Raw genomic sequence first — 20,454 nt, forward strand, 5'->3', positions numbered from 1 at the left:
TTCCATCATGTTCTAATCCCAGACCCGTTTCTTTCTGTTCTTCCTGTGCACACTGTTCGTGAACTGTGTGTTGAGTTACCTGTGAGACATCATGCCAGGTGCTGGGAATAGGAAAATGAACAAGACAGGATGCCCACTCTCAGGGAGCAGCCTGCGTAGTTGATGCGTTGTGTGTAGGGGACACACAAGTGAACAGAAGACACCGGTATTGTGCGAGCTATGTGCTCTGAGGGGGTAGACAAGAGTTGTTATGGGACACAGAGGAGACACCATTAATTAATGCAGATAGTAAGATCTGAGGACTATTTCTGGAAGAATGTGCACTTGAAGGAGAGCATATTATGGAAAACTCTCTGTAGGGCGCTGTGGTACTGTCTTGGGTGGGCGCTGCATAGATGTCAGGTAGGTCATCACCTTCCTGGGCTCGTGTGCAGTCACGTAGGTGGTGCCACCTCGTCACTCACTGCGACAGTGAAACAGTCCCCTTGGAAGTTTCTACGCACACCGTAGTGGGTCAGTACGCTGTAGGTTGAGAACCACCGTAAGAACCAGTTAAAAAGGTTTTTGAGGAGAAGAAATCAGCAAGGGGCTTAGAAACACTGTATGAATGAAAAGGAGGCCGTTAAAAAGTGAGACGAAGGAGGCCGGCACTTAGCTCTTACTCCATAATCTCTCCCAGGTCCAGTCTTGTGTCTCAGTAAATATTTCTAGAATCAAAATTGATTTTGAAAGGAGTCAGTTAGGCATCAGCTGCAAGGTATGGGGACACTAAAGCAGTTAGCTGGGACACCTTCTGTAGATCTTTGCATAGATTAAGAAGGCCTCAGATGTTTGTCAATTACTTCAGTATGAGGGGGTGAAATTCTCAAATTACTACAAGGTTAATCTGTATTGTACTGCACTTGACTTTGGGACATTTCTTTGAGCTTACGTGATTATCAAAGACAGAGACATAGCCTTGTTGACTCCATAATGGCCCACTGTCAAGGGGGGTGGACCAGAAATGCCATTGTGTGAGAGTTGCCGTTAGTGAAGTAACCTAAGAGGATATTCTCTCACTTGGGAAATTTATCTTTGTCACTGGATAACTTAAACTTTTTAAAAAAGAAATGAAGTTTAAATGTGTCAAGATCTTTTTTAATGGAAGATAGCAAACATATAGAAAAGCAGTGAGAAAAGTGTCCCCGAGCCCCATTCACCCTCCTTCGACGGTTATCAACTCACGGTCAGCCTTGTTCCGTTCATCACACAAGCTGCTTCTCCGCTGTCCCTTCCGTGGATTATTTTGACGCAATCCCAGACATCATAGTTCATCAAGAATAGTTCGGTATGTATCCCCAAAGGAAGAGTAATTAAAAAAAAAAATACAGCCACAAACCAGCCATGATACTGTAACAAAAAATTAATACTTTTTCAGTATTGTAAAGTATCCAGTCAGCTTCGTGGGTTGTCTCCGCTGATGTGTCTCTAGTTTATTTTGTATTTCAATCTCCAGGCTCTGGCCCTCGTGCTTGCTCCCTCCTACATGTGGCGCTCGCTTGCTCTCACTGTCACCCTCACACACGCGCGCGCACACGCGCGCGCACACGCACGCAAACACACAAACTACAGTTTGGTTGTTGTAGACACTGAGTTGTGTTTTCTCACAGTCTGGATTTTGCTGCTTGGTATTATTTACTGTGTTAAGATGCATTTGCTGTAAATTGGGATCCAGATATAAAGGTGATATATGGGAAAATTCCCCTGCTGTCAGCGCTTTTGCTGTCAGAGGTACAGTTTGTATCAGGAAGTCCAGGCCAATGCTCCGTTCTCTCCCTTTATTTACTGATTTTCAAAACTATGAATTGGTTTTCCTAGTAATATCCCAAAGTGACCGGTGAGATTTCTGTTTGTTTGTTTTTAGTCTTCATATCATTATGTGAGCTCTTGGATTTAAATACACTTGATGTGCTTGGTGCACTGTACTTACGACTCTATCAAAGCGCAGGCGATCTCATCTTCGGCCCTTCGGGTTGGCTCTGGGCCCTTGGACAGAACCTGACCCTCAGAGACTGCTGGCTCTGCTTCTCTGGGGTGTGATGCATCCTGGACGTTTCTTGTCTCAGACCTGGAATCAGCCATGTCTCCAAGGAACTGGATTCGTTTCGGTGGGAAGTAGTTTTTAAGAGACCATATTCTGAGCTGTAATAGCCTTTTGTGTAAAAGGAGGAAGACAAATAATAAACTGTATGATAATAAAATACTGGTGGAAAAAACAAAACAAACCAGTCTGGGGACACTTAAGATATCATGGGTGATAAGTATCACTGGCCTATGAAGACTAAGACTGGATTTATTTTTCTGTGTTGAAAAATAAAGTGTGCACATATTAACATACTGATCATTTTAATTACATTAAGTAAAATTCATGTATTTTAAAACCCCAAACAACATCAGTGTCTTCTGACATTCCTGGGCCCTGGTCTTGAGCAGCGGCAGGTTGAAGCTGGGGGTATTCTGACACCTGCTGGCGATTTTGGTTTCTGTGTGCAGGACCTTCAGCAGACAGCCTGTGCTCTAGACACTAAGATACTCCTTGTCCCTGGTGGTCTTCATTCCTGGCAGTCTCACTCCTGCGGAGCTGTCTGCAGGGGAGAGTTCAGCATATGGAATCTTGCATTCTTACTCATTTCAGTCTTAAAATTGAGATTGATTTCTGAGAAACAAAATTAACTTGCTGGTGGAATTCAGTCACAAAGAAGTACACATTGAACGTGCATCCACTCAGTGCCTGGCACTGTTTTCATTCACTTACTTCGTTGGTATGGTTAGTCCTCACACGAGTATGGTTGGTAGCTGTCCTGTTTTGTGTAGGAGAAAAAGCTAAGCCTAAGAAAACTAAGAATTTAAGTAATTTGCTCAAAAACGGAAGCTAATGAGTGGCAGAGATTTTTTATTTAGAACTGTGATTCCAGAATCTTGTAATCTTCCCAAATACCACACTGCCTCATCTTAAAGTGTGTGTGTGTACGTATGTGTGTGTGTACGTATGTGTGTGTGTGTGTATATAAAGCATTTTAAAACACTTAATGAAGAAGGGATGGTTTTTAAAATTTAACGCAAAATTAATTGCCAAATACTGATCGTTCTCTTTGGTTTGGATACATAAAATGTGTTAGTCAGTCTGTTTTTCGTAGCCTGTTAGGGAATTGCTATCTAGATGTTTGAAATTCTTGTTGCCATCACAGGAAAAAATAACGCTGGGAGTTCCCACCCATCACTTACCCATGATGTGCCTGGTACAGGAGAAAGGAGCCATCTGCTTTGTGTGATTTTCTGTGTATTAATACTTCCTGAAGCAATAAGATGATTATAATCATGATTTCTGAACTATTTCAACTTGTGCCACGTATTCAGATCTGGTTTTGTTTAATTTATTAACTGGAGGTTTGGAGTGGATCACACAACGTGCAGGACGTGACCAGGTGCAGAGTGTAACAATAGCAGTCATAGGAAAATTGGCCTCACTGAGTATAAAATCAGGATTTAGTTTAGTTTAATTAATTTTAGGATTTAGTTTCTTTTAGTTGGAGGGATTTTAGAATGTCGCTACGTATCACAAAAATTCCAACTTAAAAATCAAGCTGGTGCCGCCTGCCTAAAGAAATAGGTACACTGTTTGATTGCTTTAAAGTCTGTCATAGGCTTTTCTTCTGGGGGCATTTGAGTCTGATTAAACACGTATTTCTAATTGCACGTAGTCATCACAAAACTCCGTACGCTGCAGTTCAGGGCACGTTTCCTTTGATCCAGCTTTCCTCCCTAAATCTGCACAGAGAAGGTGTCAGTAAATGCCGGTGCAGAGAATGGTCAGCAGTCACCATCTTTCATCTCCTCCATTCAGTTCTCCAGTCTTCAGAGTACACATTCCTGATACTTTTAAAGTTTTCCAAAAAATGCTTCAGTAGCATTCCACTTGAGAACCTTGTTCCTTTTATTCACTGAAGTATCGAATACATTTTTTTGCCCTTTTCTGAATATTTGTTGCTTATTGGTATGCACCCTGTTTTCATTCATTTATCATTCTTGGCAATCTTGTATTCTTGTGCTGTATCCAAGGTTGGCCATGTTTGTATGATTAAATGATACTGATGTTTGAGAACTTGCTTCGTCTGAAGAAGATGATGACGATATAAAAAACCAGAATTTTAAGTGTTCTTCATCAGCCTGTAAATGCTTTAAAATATCCATTTGTATATAGCCATGCTCATTGATACCATATGTCAGTCTCTTGCTAAATATGACATTTCACAGATGCAGAAAGATTGTCCCAGAGTGAACGGGGTTTGGTCAGCATAAACCAGCTGTTAGTGACAGAGTCAGGACTGGAACCTGGGTCTCTGACTCAATGTACTCCTTGGAACTTTCTGAGTTAAGCAGAGCTTTGCTTTTCCTTCAGGTTAAAATACTCCAAGCTACTGGATTGCCACAGCATCTGTCCCACTTCGTTTTCTGCAAATACGATTTCTGGGATCAGCAGGAGCCAGTAATTGTTGCACCTGAGGTGGACACTTCATCCTCTCCTGTCAGCAAGGAGCCGCAATGCATGGTTGTCTTTGATCATTGTAACGTAAGTTTGCTTTCCAGACTCTTGTCAGCATTTAGTAACTCAGTGCAAAACGAAAGGAAAATGACCCATATTTTGTTGAATAGTCTGGTACCAATAATATGTCTAAGATCAGTTTCTTACAGTGGGTTTGGAGTCAAAGACGACAGTGTCATCAGCACACTGTACGTACACCTTAACGTTACACAATGTTCCATGTCAGTTGTCTCTCAGTAAAGCTGGGAAAAACTCAAAACTGTAGTGTCAGTGCGTGTAACTCCTCCACCATCAGAGGTTAACTGTTGTGTGACTATATATGTGTATACTTCTCCAAAAGGAATCCTAGTTCTGTATTAGTTACTGGAGAAACTGTCATCTAGAAAGGATAAGAAACTAGTGTTTTAGAGAACGTGAAGACAGAAGAGAGAGAAGAACCAGCTTTGTGGAGCACCGCGTGCTGCTCAGCCCTCTGTTGTTCTCTGCTTGTCTTTCCCACAGTTGTTTGATGCTAGGGCTTTTTTCAGCTGAGGAAGCCAGTTCAGAGGTCACTTTGCCCATGGTTAAGGAACTAGCAGAGCCAGGACTGCCAGATCCTAGATTCTCGTTTTCTACTGTATCTCAGTTGAGCCATCTCATGTTTTTCAAGAGAGAGGTCTCTTTCTAATCTGATTACAGCATAGAAATAGTTGTGTGTGCTAAAGATCAAGAGAGAGAGTGGAGATTCTATAACTTTAAAAAATAAACAGTTTTAAAGCTTAATCCTAATTATAGCAAAAGGCTGCCTTATATCTGTCTTACGATGATGGACAGATTGGAGAATTCTGAAAAATTAGGCAATTTTTTTTTTGCACTGATGATCATTATCCCGTTTCTTCTGTTATTGGAGATAGCTTCCTAAAAACTGCGAAAAAATGTTTTTCCAACACGCTGCTAACTTAACATAATAACTTTTGGATATAATAACTTTTATATTAAGTCATTATAGATCACTGTTGTTATTCTTAATATAATTATTTATACTTTCAAAAATAGCTTCCAAAATATTGCTAACAAGATAGAGTACAGTGCTGGCCTTTCACAATAGATTTTCAAGGTGAAAAGTTTTTTAAAGATTCAGAGTTAAAGTTAAGAATCTTAGGCTACCTGAGCATTCATTATGAGTGTTGGATGTGTTTTGTTTTGTAACTGAAACGTTCTTTTTGATTTCTCTTCTCCATGATGAAGTGAGGATATGTTGTCAAGTATAAGTGATCACAAGGTCACCAGAAAGTGTTACTCTTTCTGCTCTTATTTTTTTTCAGGAGTTTTCTGTTAGCATCACTGAAGACTTTATCGAGCATCTTTCGGAAGGGGCATTGGCAATTGAAATCTATGGCCATAAGATGAACGATCCTCGGAAAAACCCAGCCCTATGGGATTTGGGGATTATCCAAGCAAAAACACGGAGTCTTCGGGATAGGTGAATTTTAGATATTCATCTGATTCCATTTATAATTTTAAAAAAATTGCCAGAGATTAGTATTGCCATTTATCAAGGTTACCCATTCCTGAGTGTACCAGTATTCCAGGGGTGGATGGTGTTATTTCCAGGGTATCAATAGCACAGTTAAACTTCCTTAGAGGAGTGAACTTTGAAGAGTGATGGGAAAAGTTTAAGAATATAGTGGTTAAGAATAAAGGGTGAAAGGAATTTTTGGAGACTAGATTGCTTATCAGTATGAAATACTTGTAATTAATAACAGTAGTGAAAATGGATAAAGATATACTCTGGAATTCAGGTTTACTTATTTTATCTTTATCTTGAAGGTTTTTCCAAGCAACATCAATCATGGAAGCAGGAATGCTTACTTGCTGACAAGGATTTAATTTTTTAAAATTTTATTTTATTTAAAGAATTTTTAAATTGAAGTATAGTCAATTTATAATGTGATAATTTCTTGTGTACAGCATAGAGATTGTTATACATCTATATATTCTTTTTCATATTCTTTTTAATTAGACTAACAAGGTATTGAATATAGTTCCTTGTGCTGTACGGTAGGAGCTTGCAATTTGTCTATTTTCTATATAGTAGTTAGTATCTGCTAATCCCAAACTCCCGACTTATCCCTGCATGCCTCTCCACCAGAATCTTAAAAAGAAGAGTTAAAAGGAAAAGACTGAAAGAGCGGATATTTGTACTGCATCTAATTATAGATGAGAACCAGATTTTCTTTTTTTTTTTTTTTTTTTTTGCACTTAGAAAGTTTTAGCAAATACTAAATTAGACATTGAGATTTTTTTCTTGATTTTCTTATTGACCTCAGCCAAGACACTTGTCAAGTCACTAAAGCATACAGTACTACCTTTATCTATGAAAAGTTACTCACTGCACTCACTTCTGTACATCTGATGTTTAGATTTTTGAATAAATAAACTTTTATCATGCCTTTCTGAATGAAATAAAGGAGCTATTGCTAGTTATGATATTGAGTTTGTTGACCTTTGCTTTTAATTATGTTTTCCAGTATATACTTGCATGTTACTCACTGAACTACAGGTAATTAACTCTACTGAGTTATTCTGTTTGGAGGTCATTTCATTGTTAATTTTCATGTGTCAGATCCTAAGCTGCCTGTATTGAAATAGAAAAGTATGATTTTCCAAGAACTTCCCCTATTTCCTAGATGGAGCGAAGTCACCAGGAAAGTGGAATTCTGGGTTCAAATCTTGGAACAGAACGAGAATGGTGAATACTGCCCCGTAGAGGTAATTTCTGCAAAGGACGTGCCAACGGGAGGAATCTTCCAACTCCGGCAGGTAACAAAGCTGTGAATGTTAACACTGAATTCTTTGGCACCATGAAGCCAATATTGGAGTCCTTTTAACAAACATCCATGATGATGAAATCTCAATTGGCCAAGTCCATTTCTTGTATTACAGCTATCTCCCGCTTCATGTGTATTTTCTTTCATTTTCAGAAATACTGCTCTTTATAATATTTTAAACCAGCTTCCATTAGGTTTAAGTAAGAAAAAGATAAGCTTTAAAGAATAACTTGGAATTGAATTGTAGGAAATAAGACAAACATACCAAGCAGCATTAGAACCTGTATAAAGACTAGGAGCCATGCAGTTTAGAGTCCAAGTATGTCAGGGTTCGGTTCTGACTCTCGTGGCCTGTATATCCGGGAGCAAGTTCAGCCATAGGTCAGGTGTAAGGTGAAGATGGTAACACCAGCTTTGCAGGATAAGTGTGAGGATTGGAAATAATGCATATGAAGCCCAGTGCTTGATGCGTGGGAGGTGGGAAGTCTTTTTCCCCCTGATACCCATCAGTTCTCTGCTCCCCTGCAGACATCAACTGGGTGCCCTATATAATTCAGTTCAGTTTGGACCCCAACCACCTGCATGAGCTTCACACTCCACCAGTTTAAGGGCCCAGACTTAAGTACAAAACTGCTTTACTTGAGATGCCAGCTGCAAGTTTCAGGTCCCCAGGTGACGCACACTTCTGTCTGACATGGCTACAGTCAAGGGTTCCCGAAACTCTCAGGTTTGGTAATTTCCTGGAAAGACTCACAAAACTGAGGAAAGCTCTTTACTTGCTGTTAGCAGTTTATTATTATAAAGGGTACAACTCAGGAACAGCCAGATGGAAGAGATGCAGGGGGCGAGCTGTGGAGGAGGGGTGAGGAGCTTCTGTGTCCTCTCTGGGTGTGCCAGCCTCCCAGCCAGGAAGCTCGCGAACCCCATTGTTCATAGGTTTTTACGGATGTACTGGTACGTAGCCGTGATTGATGAGAGTGTTGGCCTTTGGTGGTTAACTCAACCTCCAGCCCCTCTTTTCTCTCTTCTGAGATTTTGGGGTGGGACTCAAAGTTCCACCCTTCTAATCAAGGCTTGGTCTTGCTGATGACCAGCCCCCATCCTGAAGCCATCTCAGGGCCTGAAAAGAGTCACCAAATGAAAAGTGACATCATTAAAAAGCATACATGCTGCCACCATTATCACTAAGGAAATTCCAGGAGTTTTAGGAGCTCTGTGCTAGGAACTGAGGACAAAGACCTTTCTGTGATACCACAGGACATGTTAAGTAAGTGCAGCTAGGTAGATATGAATACCTGCCAGAAACCAATACAGCAGAGACATGTGGGAATTGTCACTTAACCCCAGACAGATGTGATCTGTAGTGTCTGCCTTGCCAATTAAAGATGAGAGAGGATGTCTTAATAGAGTTTACATGTAAGATTTAGACATCCTGGTTTTTGCTATACTTCACATGAAGTCAGTATTTTGTAGAATATTATGTCCTATGATAGTTTCCATACTTTGAAACAATAGTTAAAATATTAGAATGGCTCAAGAAAATGAATGTTGAAGTCATTCAAAGCAAAATATGAGAATAGGCTAAAAGAAAAAGAAGGTTTACTTAAAAATTCAGGTTTCTGAATGTCTTAGGAGGAGGAGAATGATAAGCCCTTGTTCTTTGACCTCAGCAAATGAATTTTAGCAAATCCATTCGTGCATGGACAAGGCACTAAAAGCAAAAGGAAATTAGCTTAAATTACAGCATGAGATATATACATAAAAATAGGATTCGTGAAGGTGTGAGGAACATCTTTTTCTGAACATTTGTTTAAACTATGTATATCTTCTTTGGATGCCTTAGAAATTCATCCGGAAGGCAAGACCAGATACTTTTCTGTGGTTTAGTATAAATCGAGTATTTGAGTGTTTGTCATACTTTGGGCAACCTTTCCTAAACGTGTTCAAAGATATGTTGGGTTTATCAGGAAAGGCTTTTTTGAAGGCTGTGCATCTTCACCTGGAAGCTGAAAGAATCATGCAAAGCTGGAAAGTTTCTCATATATAAATGGCAAGAACAAAGACACAGAGATTGGAGTTAGGTAAGGTTGGGTAGAAAGTAGCACATAGGAAGAGCTGGAAAGCAGTAAGGGAAGAGGTTATAGAAGCCTGTGGCAGCCGGGTCATCGAGGGCCTTGGATGGGAGGCGCCTTGGAATTGGTGTATTTAAGACTTGGAACCTGCTGTCCTTGAACCGCAAGGTAGCAGAGGAGAACTGTTTAGGTTAACCATATGTGTGGGCTGGTTTTGTGGTTTAAAAATGGTCAAATAACAGCAATTACAAGCAGTTCAATCTAATAGTTTATGTACACTGTTCCCAAGCTTTTCTGTGGGACATTAAGACATTCCTGGATCTTTTCCTCCTTTTTTCCCCCCTCCTTATTTATCCTCCCCCGAAGTATAGGTACCTCACCCGTCACATTTGGGTACACATTCAAAATAGGTCGCTTTCTGTTCCAGGCAAAGTAAGGACAAAAAGTAGCTAATTGAAATGGCTAAATGATTTTAGACAATTAGAATGTTTTCTGGGGTACTCTTTCCACAAAACAGCTAATGCATGGTACTTGGAAAATATTAAATCAAAGGCACCTGCAACTCATCTCTTTAAATCTAGCTTGATAGGATCAATCATTGTCTAAGTTGATTTTCCTGATAATGCAAAGCTCTTGGGAATTAAAATCTGGTGGAAGAAGGGAAGAGTAGCTGACTTGACATTGTATATTCAGATTCTATTTTTCAAATTCCACTTTACATCCCTAAAATTTATAAACCAACTTTGAAGTCAATGACTGAGAATCCTGGGAGTTTTCTTTTAAGATGTTACTTCATTGTGAATATACAAAGTCACATGGTGTTTATTGTGCAGATGGGCTTAAAGAAAGAACAGCTTCTCTGATTAATTCTTAATGTTGCAATTTGGTTTAAAATTATTTTATTTTGGGATCAGAGCAGTGAATTCAGGAGAGTGTAATTATTCTTATTACTCTGATTGCTTATTTTTTGAAGTGGATCATACATACTGTATATACTGGGTTTGGTAAGCTGCCTTTTTAAAAAGAGTCTAGTTAACATCTGTCACCATACTCTTTAACTTATGTGTCATGTATGTTTTTCTATAGCAGTATTTTAATGACTGTAAATATTTCATTAATATACTACAATTTAAGCAGTTATCAATATACTTTTCATTTGTAACTAATTTTTTTGTTATTCTTAACATTGCTGCAAGATTTCTTCGTGTTCACATATGATTATTTACCTAAAACAGATTCCTAGAAAGTTGAATTGCTGGGTCGAGGGTTACTTTAATTTTTAAGGAAAATTGTCCTGCAGAAATATCTACCAATTTAAGTCCCACCAACAGAGTATATAATTGCCTTTTTCATAAACTTTGGGCAATATTGTAAGTTGCCTTTTTAAAAGATAATTGCTAGTTTAGTAAGTGAAAATAAAGGTGTTTCATGCTTATTTTGTTGTTTTATTGTTAGTAAATTGAACATTTTATATTGTCTAGCTTTTTGCATTTCTTTTGTTAATGTCTGCTTTTAATGTTTCTTTTTGTTGAAAAAAATAAGTAAACCATATATTTGTTCCTGATTAGCTTTTCAATGTGAGATTTGCTACTTAACGTTTAAGATACCGTGAGATGATGTCTCTAAAGATAAACACTTTTCTTAACATCAGCCTGTAGGGGGCTCTCTAAACCAAATTTTTTGAAATCAAACTGATTTTAAGATACTCTTAAAATTGTCTGTGATACAGGGGCAGTCCCGGCGAGTCCAAGTAGAAGTGAAGTCTGTGCAGGAATCTGGGACTTTACCGCTGATGGAAGAGTGTATATTGTCTGTTGGCATTGGATGTGTAAAAGTCAGAGCTCCTAGATCGCCCAAGACTCATGAGACCTTCCATGTACGTTTCTGTTGACAGACCCAATAAGACAAGAGAGTCTTTTGGAATCTGTCAGAAAACTGCCTTCCGCAAACAGTTCTTTCAGCATTTTGTTTTCCTTTGATGTCCTTTTTAAAAAAGTTTGCTTACTGTGTTACATCTGCATGGAGTCACTGCACCAGACCGTTGGTTTTCCCTGGTACATGGCAAACTGAGGGTTAAAACATCTCAGCCTCCAGAAACTCCTCTGTGCCTGCTAGTGTTGAACCTCCCCCACCACCCACCGTCTGCAGAAACCCCCTACTGCTTGTAAAGACTGTTTGCCAGCAGGTGTTTGATTTCCCCTGGGGAGTGGGGCTATAAACCCAGCAGGGAAAGTATTGTCCTGGTTCCCGAAAAGGTCAAATCCGTGTTCACTTTCCTGTAGAGAAGCTCAGGGTTTCACTCCAACTCCGAAAACTGTAAAACTGAGAGAGGGAGGGCATTGATGGGAGATGGAGAAACATATTCATTAAATTAGAAAATCTAAAGTATGGGAAAAGATTCAGATTGTTTGGCATAGCCTGATTGTTGGATAAATAATTGTTTTGGTTCTCCATAATGTATTTTCTTCTCTTAGGAGGAAGAGGAGGACATGGACAGCTACCAGGTGATGGAGCACTGGTCAGCCTCCTCAAATAGGCTTGATTCAAGTGCTAAATTACACATTCCTTACTCTCAGCATACTGTTACTTACTAATTAGACTATTAGTTTTGATTCAAATATTGATTTTTCTCAAGTTAAAACAGAGCAGGAAACAATCATTTGTGACTGTTATCCCTTTCCAAGCCTGGAGCTCCCGCCCCTTCCAGGTCCCTACAGATCAGTTTCTTCACATCCCCTTCTTTGTACCTTTTCTCTCCTCAAATGGAGTCACCCACCTCCCCCACACCGTCAAGAGCTGCCTCATACTCACCTTCAGTCAAGCCATGCCCCCTAGGTATTTTCTGTCCTTTAAGCCAGGTCTCCTTTTCCTACTTCTGGGTTTGTTCCTCCCTGCCCCCTGTTTTCCTAATTCTTCTGCAAGATTTTGTTTATGTCTGTTAAGTTTTATTTTGTGAGTCTGTTTACTCATCGTTTAGAACGGTCAGAGCTCTCTGGACCCTGATTATGTCATCCAGTGTAGTCACTCTCCTGGTTTGGCATCATTCTAATTTGATAAAAATGTCTGCCTTCCTATAAGTCATTGATAAAAGTACCGTATCAGATGGGGTTAATACAGAGTCCTATGGCACAACCATAGAGACTTCTTTTAAGCTGTCATTGTTCCATTCATCACTGTTCTTTGGATGTGATATTTCAGTCATTTATAATTTTGTCCAAGTAGATCCCTTGCACGTTTCTCCATCTTGTCCACAAGAATGTCATGAGCTATTTGGTTAAGTGCCTTAATGAAATCCAGATACACACAATATCCTCAGCATTCCACTGATCTACCCAGTGCCGTAACTGTGTTACAGGAGGAAATGAGGTGAGATCGGCCCCCAGTCAGGTGTTGACTGGTAGAGTTGTTAGTCTGTTGATGGACGCACCCCCTCCCCCGAAAAAAAAAATCCACAGAAACCAGGAAGAGAAGCACTTAAAAGATTTGTAGAGACTAGTGAAACATGTTGAAGACTTAGTTAAGAAATTTGAAGAATTCTTATGATGGTTCTAAGGGATATAAATCTGAGGATTATCGAGTAGTATTTGTGATTTTTATCCAGCAGAGGCCTTTAGAAGATCTTTGTTTCGCAAATGCGTGGGAGTTCTATCCTTTAAGCCAATAGAAATAAACTAGTTCTGGGTGTCAGAGATGCCCTTTTAGAAATGATCTTAAACTAGGACAATGATGCTTTAATTTCTGGAAGTTTCTGTTCTGAGTAATGGCTGGAGTCACTAGTGGTGGTCGTAAACACTTGATGTTTTGCGTAAAATAAGACAGAGCATAGGTTTCAGGTGTATTTTGTCTTGCATTCTATTTACTATAATTTCCCTTGTTTCCTTCCAGGATCGGGATTTAGAGAGACTGCGTAGAAAATGGCTAAATGCGTTAACAAAACGTCAGGAGTACTTAGACCAACAGCTGCAGAAGCTTGTCAGTAAACATGGTAGGAGAAGCAACTCGAGTATTTCCCTCCCCTGAAGTCAGTATGTACTTAATCCCCATCTGCAGCCACATAAATTGAAAGTAAATGAACACATCAGTGATGGGGCTGGTGAGAGCGGAGGGATGGGACGTGTTTGTCTCATATCCTCTCAGGAGGACATTTATCCAGTTGTAAGGATGTCTTTCTGTAGGTCCCCCCTCCCTCCAAAGAAAGAGAAAATACAGTACATACAGTAAACATTGTCCCTCAAAAATAACTAAACGAGGTGCTAGCATTTCTTAATTTCTTGTTTAAAAGCACTTGAACCCTCTGACCGGAAGAAATCATTCCTGCGCATTCCACCCTAGGCCTTCCGTGAACTGAAGGTGGCTTCTCTGTGCGAGCACACCGGCCTCTCTAGTGTATAGTTAGTTTCTTATCGTGAACTTTTTACTGTGAATTAGAGGCAGAAAGTTGCTAGTGAACCCGCATCTACCAATACCTGGAATATAGGCACATCCTGTTGCTACACGGTACGAAGCTTAAACAGCAGGTGAGCAGTGGGATACCAGTATCTGATCTTCATTCCTGATGTTCCAGATAAGACAGAGGATGACGCTGACCGAGAAGCTCAGCTTCTGGAGATGAGGTTGACTCTGACGGAGGAGAGGAACGCAGTCATGGTCCCCTCTGCCGGCAGTGGGATCCCAGGGGCCCCCGCGGAGTGGTATGCGTGCTGCCTCGTGTCTTCTGAAGTTTCTGTTCGTGGGGCTGCGTGCTTTTTCTATGCATTTTGCCTACGTGTTGATTAATGGAGGACCCATCATAGCTTGCGGGGGAAAAAGTTGTCTGAATTAGAAGAAGTGTTAAATTATTTTCATGAGTTGAAGTAACTGTGGCCTTGAACTGTGTTTTATTAAGTAATATTGTTATTGGCCCAAGTAATTAAGATTTCTGAGAATTCTAAATCAATATTTAGTACCATTGCACTTAGCATTTTAAAAAAATAGTTAACATGTTAATTACTTGGGTCATTCCCTTAAAAGACTATCCAGCCATAATAAAATTGCATCTCCGGGAGTTTTTGATTTTGGTGCTGGCTTAAACTGAACTGTCAGCAAATGTTCTCTGCCACTTTATAGAAATTAAAAATGATAAATTCAGCCACATGGGGCTGTTAGGTATATAATTTTAGAAGAGAGTACCTTTAAACAAGGGAGCCTCAACTTCCATTATAAACAGGTACACATGTCTTCTAAGACTGAGCTCTGGGGTCACACATACAATAGTTACACGCGAGAGTAGCAGCATCACAGTTAAGTCTGTGGCATCTCTCGTGGGAAATGGTAGCAAACCCAATACCCAGAATTACCACTGGTTGACCTGCAATAGCTCGGAATGTATTAAGGCTGAATCAGGAGGGACACACTGCTGAGAACGTCTGCTTTATTTGAGACGCTGTTGTTCACCATGTTTTAGGACCCCGGTTCCTGGGATGGAAACACACATTCCTGTTATCTTCCTTGACCTAAATGGTAAGTTAGGAGGTGCTCTCTGAAGGCTTACCTCTGACAACTCAGTGTCCAGGTAACACTTCAGGTTCTAACAAAAAGTGCAGTCAGGCACTTCTGTAAGCCTACGGTTAGGGTCTGTTTTCTGTGTGCCAGAGGACTCTACTACCTGACAGAGGATGAACTCTCAGTAAGAATGTTTTTATAATACAACCATGATAGGTATGTTTCATCAGGACGTGTTCTCGCATTTCTTCCTGCAACCCACACCACTGCGTGTGCTTTGTTCTCCCATCAGTTTAGGGCGGCAGTAATGTTTTCCTGCACTTAAAATGCTTTCTTTAATTCTTAGGAAACGACCTTTCTTCTGCAAGGACTAATAACTAGTGATGCTTCTGTAACGTGCTTTCTTTTATGTGGTGTCTTCTTGGCATCACCTAGTGGATTTCTCACTTTTTCTGTGAGTTCTTGTGCTCTTCCTCCCTGCATCGCCTATTTTTGCATAACTGTCATTTTTTTCCCCCTTCATGTAAAGTATTTTGGATGTGGCTACATTTTACATATATTCCGTCTGAGGAGGGGAAATAAAAATGAAAAGGGAGATTAAAGAGCTAAAAATAAGTTAAGAGTCAGCATTTAAATTCCAAAAACACCTGCAAAAGAGCTGTGTATTAGATTGAACTATCCAAAACAGACAAGCTTGGCTGTCCACAGTGGTTTTCCTCCGTCCAGGGAAAGTGCATTACAACATCCGAGGTGTTTAGCGTCCTCTGCCACTAAGCTTACTCGGACATGTAGGAGATTTTTATGCATATGCAGAGTCAGAGAAGAGCACTTAGCCTCTTGCACTGTCCGTCCACTGCTGGGGTTTTAATTGCCACAGCACTCTGTCCTGCCTTGGAGACTGAGGGCAGTTCTGGCCTGTTCTTACGTTAGGTTCCTGGATGGGTGAGGGGAGTATGTGTGTGTGTGTGTATAGGAGGGTTAGAAAGTGGAAAAGAATAAGCTTCAAGAAGACCTGTTAGTATGAATATTCCAAGACAGGAGCAGGACCCTGTTTAGCCCTATACCGCTTCTTGGTCCACCCAAGCCCACACACCAGGAAAGATACTTTTGATGATTAGTCACAAGTTTAAGATGGAACGGGAGTTTGGAGGGCGAGGCTTGGAACTGAATAACCGAAGGCCCCAGGGCAGCCCTTCATTCTAGCTCATGTAACCATTGATTCTTTGGCAGGGAAACTGGATATCTCGTTCACTGCATAGCTGGAGTTAACTGGGGGTAACTGGAGTCACTCTCATTCTCATTTCTTCGGTGCTCTAAAAGACAAGGAATTTGAGTTACAACCCTGTCATTAACATTTATGGGCTGACCTGGAGTGATCTCTTGGGTTTCTTGACTTCAGTTGCTTTCCATGTGAAATAAAGCATGGAGGTAGGAGATTGAATTAGATAATTTCTTGAGGCACTTTCCATCTCTGAGATCCGTGAATTGTTTAGTGGTCATCATCTGTGTTACGTAAGATTTCAGAGCCAAAAGCGGATGAAATCTGTAGCAGAAGAATTCTAATACTAAGCACATTGAAATTTAGCTGGTAGGGGTGATCCTTTAAAATGATCTCCAGATTTAATGGGACTTCTTTGCTTTTAGCTGATGATTTCAGCTCCCAGGATAACCTTGATGACCCAGAAGCTGGTGGATGGGATGCTACCCTGACTGGGGAAGAAGAGGACGAGTTCTTTGAACTGCAGATTGTCAGACAGCACGACGGAGAGGTAAACAAAGCATGACTTGGGGAGATGGGATGAAAAGTGGTTTCTTTAACCTTTCCATGAGCCTTTTGAAGCAATCAACATGGTACTCATTTCATTGCTTACATTTCTCAAGGAATATAAATGAAAACCTTTCATTATGACTTCCAGAAAGAATGAAACCACTTTGAGAAGGAGTAGACCAGTCAGATTACGTCCATTCACTGTTTTACTTCTTTTCCTGGTGAAGGGTCTCTGTTGGTACAGTTCAGGTCAGCAGTGGTCCACTGTCTAGGGAAATGCTACTGAAGTACATAGAGGTTAAAGGGCACGATGTTCGGGATTGACTTTGAAATGCTTTAGTAAGGACTTCTTAAAAGGGGGAGGAAAGAATGGATGAGGTCAGTGAAGCAAAATCTTGATGTTTGAAACTGAGTAATGGGTACGCAGTGGCGACTTACTTTCTAATTTTGAGTATATTGGAGAAATTATAAAATATTTTAAGGAAGGAAAGCTAACGTGATACTTCATCACTTAGTGGTATTCTGAAATTGCAAAACTTGAACTGTGGTGCATTCTGTAAGACAGCGGGCCTGCACCCTTCGTTAGTAAGTCAGTGTCACGAGTGACAAAGAAAGGCTGGGGAGCAGCCCAGATTAAAGAAGGCTAAGAGGACATGACAAATCTAGTGTGTGATCCTGGATCAGAACAATTGAAAATTTGAATATGGACTTCATGTTATGTAGTAGTATTGCACTGATGTTAAATTTCCTGAATATGATATTTGCTCTCTGGTTAAGTCAGAGGATGTCCTTCCTCTTGGTATTTGGGATGTAGAGTTATGCGTCTGTAACTTTAAAGTGGTTCAGCAAAAAACAAAACAAACAGTACTGTATATATATGAGAAAGAGAGAGAAGGGTAAGATGTTAACAGCTGATGAATCTACGTGAAAGATATACAGGAAATCATTATGCTAAATTTGGAACTTTTCTTTGGGTGTTTTTCAAACTAAATTTTAGATACCAGCCAGGCAGGAGCATCGTGCTCCGCCCTCCCCAGAGTAGGGTGATGGAGGCCACGTCCTCGTATTCCACGGTCTTCCGGGGCGTTGCTCTGAACAGAACTACACTTGTGACTGGCATGGACCACTTCGGCCCGAGCCAGGATGTTTCCTCGTGAGGTCTTTTACTTTTAGGAGGAAGGGTAGACTGGGTCGGTCTGTCTTCTCCACAGGTAAAAGCAGAAGCCTCCTGGGACTCTGCGGTGCACAGCTGCCCGCAGCTCAGTAAGGGCACGCCCGCGGACGAGCGCGTGTTCCTGATCGTGCGGGTGACAGTCCAGCTCAGCCACCCGGCCGACATGCAGTTGGTGTTACGCAAACGCATTTGTGTCAGTGTTCATGGCCGGCAGGTGAGTCTTTGATCCTCCTTGAAGAAAATGACTTTGGGTGAGACCTGAGGGCAGGGCCGTGGAATGATGGTTCTGGTCCCCTGTCCCAGCAGGCTCTGTGAAGCTCTGAGCTTTTCTTTCCCACGACTCTTACTGTCCTGTAACTGCATTTGCTTTAGTCCTGGAACGCGTCAGCCCGACCTCCTCCTAAACGGCCTTAGGTTGTTCCGCTGAATCTTTCTTACTACACGGTCACGACTCACAGCCGTTCCTTCAGGTACCATGGAGCCTGTCCAGGCAGAGTTCATGTTTTTGTCTTTGACTTTTCGTCTGGGTCCTGCAGGAGGAGATGATGGTGCAGTCGGGCTGATGTCTGTGCTGCTTACCCTTTGTTTTCCATGCCTTTCTCTCCTTTCACTCATCTCTGCCAGTGCGTTGATTCATATATTCGGAGAGAGTACTCTGTCGAGCACTGGGATAAAAAGACAAATAAGAAATGGTCTGCACCCTTAAAGAGCCAGTGTCCATTGGCCTCTGTAGGATGAAAACAGGCGACTCCTTTCTGTTGTGATAGTGCGACGGTTCAGGAGCTCGCCACGTGCAGGGAGATGGCAGGGGAGAGGGTGAGAGTTCAGTCGGGGAGGCTTCCGGGAGGAGGGTGCCCGTGAGCTGCCCCTCTGCAGACGGGGAGGTTGGCAGGAGGAGGAGGAGTTGTTGACTGTTCATGGAGAGGAGGGGAGAGGAGGAAGGAGACGCCCCGAGGTGGTGAGGAAGGAGAGGGCACAGCAGGCTTGGGGGCCCGGAGGAGCTCCGTGTGACAGGGTGGCTGCAGAGGCCAAGGCCACGGCTGCCCACGCAGCTGCTGCTGGGTTACGGAGGACCTTGTGCCCTATGAACAGGTTTAGTAGAAAACTTATAGATAAGAATATAAACAATTTCTGCTACTGGCTTTGCAAAGATAGGATTTGGGAGGTTGATTCTAGGGACTCTTCTCAATACACTGACTAAAACCAGGGCAGATGAAAATAAATCTTTTCATTTAAAAGAGCACAGCCATGGTTGACAGAGTCCTAGATGTAATCTGCACCCCTCAAAATTAATCTTTAGTTCTAAATGTCACACTGATAGCAGCATTTGAAATGAAGACTGGCAGTAATGCTGTTAAAATTGCAGCTCTTGAGCTTGGCGATCCAGCATCCATGAGATGCAGGGCACGGCGTAGCTGCGGACGGACATGGTGCAGCTCCCGTTCACTTTTCTCGGCCTCCCTTTTCTCGGAAGTCTTTAAGGGATTGGAAAAGACGATCACTCCTGGGGAGCATTTGAAAGAGTTACTTGCCAGTTGAGAACCAGAGGTTCTGGTTGCTGGGCGCTGAGACTGACCTGGCACAACTTCCAGCCCTGAAAAACCCTTAGCAGAAAGGGTGGGTTATAGAGTCACAGGGCTTCTTCTGTTTTTGTTTTTGTTTTTGTTTTTTCAAGTAATATTTTTAAATTGTAGGGATAAGGAGTTGCTGCATTTTCTTCCTGGTTGAAATGATTTGATGGCATCAGATGGAAGCTGCATGCAGCCTCCCTCCTGATTCAGATAGTTCATTCCTAAAAACTGCTCCTTTGTAGCAAGAACGGGACTTCCTTCTGACCCTAATACGTGCAGGTTAGCTTCAGTAATTCCGCACGAGTAGAAAACAAAAAAGCAAGATACCAGCAGCACCCACACCTCTTCCCACCACCCATAAAAAAAACCAAACTGCATCTGTCCTCTGACCTGTGTGATCAGCGGTGGCTCAGCTTTGCAAGGCTGGAGTCGAGAGCATGAGGGGATGAAATTCATGCATTCTAAGAGGCTAAAACCTTTTAACAAATTAACTAAATTATAATTAAGTAAGTTTGTGAGAATAAGTACTTCTGAGACCGAACAACTCTTTTTCGGTTCTGTTTGGTGGGGTTTTTTTTTGCCTGTTTCCAACGTTGCTTTTTGCATGGGGGTAAAAGGCTCAGTGTCAGTTTAATATTCCCTCTCCTCCTTATCGTTATTCACCAATTGTATTCTGCCCTCATCCCTGCTCTCTTCAACCTCTACAGTATGTTCAGTCTTAGCAGCATCTTCAAATGAGTCATCTGTGCATTAATTCAACAGTTCAATTCTTAACTGTGCAAAGAGCGCCGTCAGCATAAACAATGACCATGCACTCTTAAATCATTCTTCATAACGATCCTGCTTTGGTCAAGAATTTAATGCCTGAACTTGTCAATATTCATGGTGCAAGATGTCCATCGTGCTGTGAAGAAAAAAAAATTTGAGAGTCCCCAGTCCTTGCGTACGTCTTAGTTAGAAGGTCATTTTACTGGGTGGAAGTCAACAGTCCTGTTT

At 41.3% G+C, this 20,454-nt stretch overlaps 1 protein-coding gene across 3 annotated transcripts in view; it reads left to right on the forward strand.

Moving 5' to 3' along the window:
* The window catches only part of KIF13B (kinesin family member 13B), a 165,768-nt gene that overhangs the window by 104,701 nt on the left and 40,613 nt on the right, over positions 1-20,454 (forward strand). For all 3 annotated transcript variants that reach the window (XM_032470947.1, XM_032470946.1, XM_032470945.1), the window contains exons 22-31: positions 4,439-4,609; positions 5,887-6,044; positions 7,252-7,384; positions 11,194-11,340; positions 11,939-11,968; positions 13,350-13,449; positions 14,029-14,155; positions 14,908-14,963; positions 16,590-16,714; positions 17,925-18,101. In XM_032470947.1, the coding sequence (XP_032326838.1) occupies positions 4,439-4,609; positions 5,887-6,044; positions 7,252-7,384; positions 11,194-11,340; positions 11,939-11,968; positions 13,350-13,449; positions 14,029-14,155; positions 14,908-14,963; positions 16,590-16,714; positions 17,925-18,101 (1,224 nt within the window). The remainder of the gene's footprint in view (positions 1-4,438; positions 4,610-5,886; positions 6,045-7,251; positions 7,385-11,193; positions 11,341-11,938; positions 11,969-13,349; positions 13,450-14,028; positions 14,156-14,907; positions 14,964-16,589; positions 16,715-17,924; positions 18,102-20,454) is intronic.

The sequence above is a fragment of the Camelus ferus genome, chromosome 31, assembly GCF_009834535.1.
Source record: "Camelus ferus isolate YT-003-E chromosome 31, BCGSAC_Cfer_1.0, whole genome shotgun sequence".
In the NCBI taxonomy this organism is placed as follows: Eukaryota; Metazoa; Chordata; class Mammalia; order Artiodactyla; family Camelidae; genus Camelus; species Camelus ferus.